This window comes from Zootermopsis nevadensis, unplaced genomic scaffold (assembly GCF_977971745.1).
Source record: "Zootermopsis nevadensis isolate Lab colony 2312 unplaced genomic scaffold, Znev_1.0 Znev_ptg000021l, whole genome shotgun sequence".
Lineage (NCBI taxonomy): Eukaryota > Metazoa > Arthropoda > Insecta > Blattodea > Termopsidae > Zootermopsis > Zootermopsis nevadensis.
The window spans coordinates 13,611,518-13,617,523 of record NW_028259153.1 but is presented as its reverse complement, the minus strand read 5'-3'; the positions used below and the strand labels follow the sequence as shown (position 1 = coordinate 13,617,523).

The following is a 6,006-nucleotide window of genomic DNA, read 5'->3' as shown; positions in this document are numbered from 1 at the left end:
TGGAGATAGTTCAGACCACTGAAACATTGGTAAACTTCTACCAGACTGTACTGTGCTACAACCCAGAAGACAGCCATCTTCTTAATTAATCATTGTCCTTTTCCTCTCAGCCATTAGCCCAAATGATTGATAGTACACTATGTTTGACTGTTGCTACTTCATCATTTATGCAGTTATTACATATCTGAGACATGAGCATTGACCATCAAACAGTTATTCAAGTGTGCAGTAAAGAAATTCAGAAGTGAAGAAGTGATTTTCACCAAATGTCAAATTATAGGTACTTTGGAAATTAGGATTTATGCAGACCACAGATTGGGTGGTTGTGTAACTTTGGAATTGAAATAAACCTTACAAGGAAGAGGTCAAAGTTATTCATAATTAAGAAAGGAAATATTGTGCATAATAAGTGTGAAATTTGATTAATCGTATGAATATTATCACCGTGACTAAAACATGTTTTGCTACTGCGTTACAGTAATGTTTGGAAGACGAACGTAGCGCCGTGTCCCTAAATAGGAATCTATAACCAGTCGATTTAGCACAGATGACCAAGTTATAACTCTTAGGAGTGGCGAGGTAGAAGGTGTTGGTGGACGTAATGTTTGCGTGGCTTTGGACGGGGGCACACCTCGAAGAAAGTGATCTATGATCGAATTTCACTCGATTGGCTATTTGTTCGTTTTGTCTGGTATGTTGTCCTGTGTAGGTAGAGTAGGCGTAGATATTCAACGTTAGAGGCCTTTCGTTGGACCTGTTCCCTTCCAAGGATCCTCACCATAGTTTTTAGGAAAGCATTGTTTTAAATGTTCATTTTGAATTGGAAAAGGTCAGAGGGTCTAATTCGCAGAATTAGAAGAAGAATAATCAGTTAGAGCAATTTGGTGACGTATTCAACATGGCAGATGTAAGGTTTTCTGCTCGTGCTTACTGTAAAATGATTCTTCACGCAACGAAATATCCTCATTGTGCAATAAATGGAATTTTGCTAGCGGAAGAGCAAAAATCTAAAGACGATGAGAAAGGAAGATGTTTATTTATCTGCGATGCAGTACCCTTGTTTCACATTTGCTTACACGTAACCCCTATGGCGGAGATTGCGCTTACTCAGGTTTGTAAATATTTATTACTTAACATTTTTATTGATATATTAGTTTTGTAACTAAAGCATAAAGCTATGTTGTTAGGATTATTAAGACAGGTTATTACATAGGTTGCAGATAAGTGGTTTGTATGTGCTTTAAATCTCACAGGTTAACACTGTAATTGTTATTGAAGGATTGGAATTCATTGTACTCTTTCACACAGATCGACCACATGGCTTCGACGTCAGGACTTGTACTGGCAGGATACTATTTAGCAAACGAAAATATAAAGGATCTGAGGTATGTACTACTTGGGTTTTGTTGCACAGCTGAAAGAGTACTGAAAGTAATCATTCCATTAAGTGAAACTTTCAACAGAACTTGAAAATAATTGCAAATATTTATATTTTAAATCTTTTTGTGACAGTTATGAGAAATGCGGTCAGCGAATAGCAGATAAAATAGCCGAGAACTTCAGTTCAGCATGCCTTGTTGTAGTAAGTACAGTTTTTTTCAGCATGGCTACTAAAAAGCCCAGTGTGTAATTGAACATGTATGGTGTATGTGTGAAAAGGTGTATAGGCTGAAATAAGCTTCTGGTTGTCATGGACCTAATCTTACAAAATCTTTTGAAAATGAGATTTTCACCTTTCAGCTCCATAAGTTACCATAAATTGGCTTTTGATTGTATGAACATTAAATATTGACTATGCACAATAGTGAATCCTTTACTGTGATACCAAAAAATGTAAAAACCATAACAGGAAATTAAATATTAAGAACCAAAGAATTCTTCTCTTTGCTTGTATAGCTTTCCAAATTAACGTGTGTAAACACTGCAACAAAACTGCTTATGAATGAACACTATTAGCACATTTTTCTTTTTGTGCATGATGTTTGTAAAGACTACTACAGTAGATGATAGTCAGTAGCTTGACACAGTGGGCTGTCATGCCGTCTTTTAAAATGAAAATACTTGTCATCTTGGTTATCATTACAATGGCAGGAACAAACAACTACCATAAGCGCTTACTAGTGGAAGGTATGTTTATAATGTGTATTTGATGAAATTTGGTATAGATGTGCGATTTGAGATTATCCTAAAATCATATATTTTTAATTTCTTTAGTAATGCCAACATGGCAGATGCAGAAACTTGTGGAGTGGGAGTGAGACACTAGCACCACTCATGTCTTAGTGGAACTGTGGCACCATTTTCTGCAGAGTAAGACAGTACTCTGTTGAATTGTTAATTGCAATTTTTATTTGCACAGATAGACAACAGGAGGTTGACATTGAACATGGAGAATGTGGCTCTATGTGTGTCTCAGTTTGTAGATGGAAGGTGGAAGTCTAAGGAAAAGTCCAGGTAAAATGATCTTCTCCCTACAAATAATGTGTGATTGCTTTATAGTTGCAGTAGGGATATTCAAGTTCTCTATTCTTTCTCTTCTGGTTCTGTTCCATATCTTTTCTTTCAATTCCTGTCCCTATGTCTGTTCATCTGATCAGTGAAATATATGTTGTCTTTGGTTTCCATGCCTGTCTTGAGTTACCAGTTCTTATTCTTAAAATCTGAGACAACCGTTGTTCCTGGACATACATCCGGTGGTAAATATTAGGTTCTAGAATTAATATTACTGGCTTTTTGGATTCTGTCACTAGTGTTATATTCTGAACAGAGCATCTCATTTCATATATTAAACCTGTTTCTGCCATAATATCCTGTTGGCATGGAGAAAATTTATAAACCTAGTACTACTGATTGTAATATTCTATTATCAGAATTTTTTATAATTGGTTATGGTTTAGTTTATTCTACATTTCATTCATTAATCTTATGTACATACCATATTATGCACAAACCATTATGCCATTGTACAATTGGAAACTTGTAGTTGGGCAGTTGCCCTAATGATGGAGGCAGCAAGCACTCTTAAATGTCAGTAAACTCCTACTAGTTTATTACAATCAAAAAGACAGCCATCTCTGCCTGTATGATAACCTGAAATATCACAAGTCATTAATTTTCTTTTAAAATTCTTATGATTTTAATCTACAGCTATAACAGGCTTCACAACTTAATTATTGTTGACAAGTTAATTCCTGAGACATGGTTATGTTGTGGTCTTTCAGCATAACCCTAGACAGCAAGGCACAGAGTGTAGCAGCTTCCCTGCTGCAGAAACGAGTCTATGAGCAGCTGGTAGACTTTGACAATCATTTAGATGATTTGAGTCAGGACTGGAGAAACCTGAATCTGAATCAAGAAGTGGAGGAGGAAATGGGAACAGTTGGGTAGCACCCAGAGTGACATGTGTGATTGTGGGACTCCTAACATGTGCAACATTTTGCACACACTAACAATAATCTAGCAGGTATCACAATGGATATTTACATAACAATATTTCATTGGTGTGTTTTCCAATCACCAGAATGTCTTGAATCACGCACAAGTGCTGTAGAAGAAGACTGCATCATTTCTAGCGTGTTTCATATAGTTTCTCCACAGCCATGACTTGTATACTATTTTCTTCACTGGAAAAGGGTTCTGCTGTTGGGTTGATCAAAGTTAGAATTCAGATTTCAGGATTGTAATGTTTTTAGTTGATGGCAAGTGAAGATCATAAATTGTTTGCTAACATAAAAGAATAAGTAGTGGTTAGCATTTTGAAGCTGAAAGTTCTTTATGTTTAAATTGGTACAGTTCTGTTGTGTCTTTGGATCTGTGTTCCATTGTACTTTTCAGTTTAGCAGTGTTTGAAAGGATAATAGTTTTATCTTTCTGTTATGGAATGGATCTATTGTTAATGTTACTGAAAAGATATGTAATCATTGATGAATTTAAAACTTATTTATCTGTTTGTTTATGATTAGTAAAGCAAAATAAATTTAATACTTTTATGATTTCTATTTCCAGGCAAGAATAGACAATTATCCAGGATAATGGAGAGAACAAGAATCATAATTACTTGAGTCACAGATAATAAAAAATTATCTTAATTTTTACTCATAAACATTTTAAATTACAAACTGTAATAAGCAAGGCAAGCAAATAGATGTTGAATAGCCTGCTATTTTCTTAGCAACTGTTGTTCTGCACATACACAAGCCTTTTGCTCCTAAATGAATACATTGCTTGTCAAGTGTCTACACATTCTCTCACTTTAAAATATGATGCAGTCAAAGATGATGTTTCTCACCTGCCAGTAATTCAAATTCCTGCAGTATTTCTGCTTTAGTATCTCCTGGTTTGCTTAATATGTTTATGTTTGGGTCAGGATTATGACGTGATTGTGAGCGCATTAGTAGCACTGGTGTCAAGTGTCAAGAAGTGTTTAGTTTAGTCTTAACCTCTCCTGTTTTAGCAAAAATATGCAGTAGAATGAGAAATGCGCCTTAAACAATAGACTGGTAGAAGCATGTGACTGGACACAAGTACCTACATAGTTTTGTATTCTTTACTAAACTAAACAAGTGGTGGAAAACAGAAAAAAAGTTATACACACAATCTACAAACAGAATAATCTGCATGTGGATAATGGGGAGTATATTTATTTCTAAAATTGAATTTGTGTCAGAAATTTACATGATTGTATTAAATTAGTTTTGTGTGTGCTGTCAGAATTTGTAATATGAAGGTTAATAATTCAGGCCTAAAAATGTTTATGATATTATATCCTAAATTTCTGCAACCGCAAAGTCCAGATTACTAGTTGGTTAACTTCTTTCTTCAATTATTTAATAATGCTTTTTCATCTGAGTTGAATAGCATTAAGTGGGAAGGTGGTTGTGAATGAGTTGAGAAGGATGAGGGATGAAGTGACTATGCCCTGTTGTAAGACACTGCCCTTGAATTTATCTGGTCTCTCAGCTGATATTCAAACCCAGGACTTTTTGAATACAAAGCATGTGCTGCTAACCACTACACTATGAAGTTGATCCAGATTACTAACATCACTTGAGTAAATGAAATAACTTTCAAGTTTGTCAAATTTTGATTGCTTGTATTTTCAGGAAAATGAAAGTAAGGTATTTTGTGAGATCTGTTCCATACATTCAGAGTTGTAAGATTATGAGATATTTTTAGGGAAATAAATATGGGAGGATGGAGTGGATTCAACTGGCTCTGGGTTGAGTTCATGTGTAGGTCTTTATGAACAGTGGTGCACCTTCATGTTCCATAATAACATAATTTCTTGACCAGTAGAGCATCTGCCTGTTCAAGGAAGACTCTGTTCTGTACAGTTAGTTATGTTTCATTGTTTCTTTATTTTTTGACAAAAAAAGTGTTACATGGATGAGAATGTTTGGGAATCATTGTTTATCTCTGATGCAGATTAAGACAATGAATGATATTTATATCCATTTATACTCTTTTGAAAACATTCCATGCTCTTTATGATTTTTACCAGCATATGAGGCTTGATCAAAATGTATTGGGACTGAACGTATGAAAACTAAGATTACTTTTGTGGATGGGAGGTTAATCATTTAGGTTTGGGGACAGAAAGAAGTCACACTGATCAGGTATTGTCTCATTTGTTGAATACTGTATCTAGCCAAACAGTACCTCACAGGGTGGGGTAAATGGTGGATTAAAGAAAATGCCCTTCATTTGGTAAGATTGGGTTGCAACAAAGAATGGTACTTCCACTGTAATGATTGCTGCTTACTGTTAGTGCCATAATCACAGAACCATGTTTCAGTGCCTATTATACTACGAGTGATTGCAGTAACATGCCAGGATAAGTTCATCACAATTGTGTCCTTCAACATTGCAATTTATCTGAGATATGTTTTCAGTCTTGATACTTTTGATCAGATCTCTTGTTTCACAGGTATATGACTACATAGTGTTTTGTGTTTATGTGAATGTTTTGTACAAATATTAGTTACATTATACAGTATATTTGCTGTT

The 6,006-nt window shown here is 35.0% G+C and overlaps 1 protein-coding gene across 2 annotated transcripts; it reads left to right on the top strand.

Annotated features, from left to right (window-relative positions):
• The first annotated feature begins 548 nt into the window (after positions 1-548).
• On the top strand, positions 549-6,006 carry EMC8-9 (ER membrane protein complex subunit 8/9). 2 transcript variants are annotated; one of them, XR_002543656.2, is made up of 6 exons: positions 549-1,111; positions 1,309-1,385; positions 1,513-1,582; positions 2,360-2,454; positions 3,222-3,463; positions 4,006-6,006. XR_002543656.2 is itself a non-coding variant. In XM_022067868.2 (5 exons), exons 1-5 carry the CDS (start codon positions 899-901, stop codon positions 3,385-3,387), a joined length of 621 nt encoding a protein of 206 aa, XP_021923560.1. In that variant the 5' UTR covers positions 549-898; the 3' UTR covers positions 3,388-6,006. The 2 variants fall into 2 exon arrangements, 1 of the variants encoding a protein (XP_021923560.1); XM_022067868.2 differs by having other exon boundaries at positions 3,222-6,006.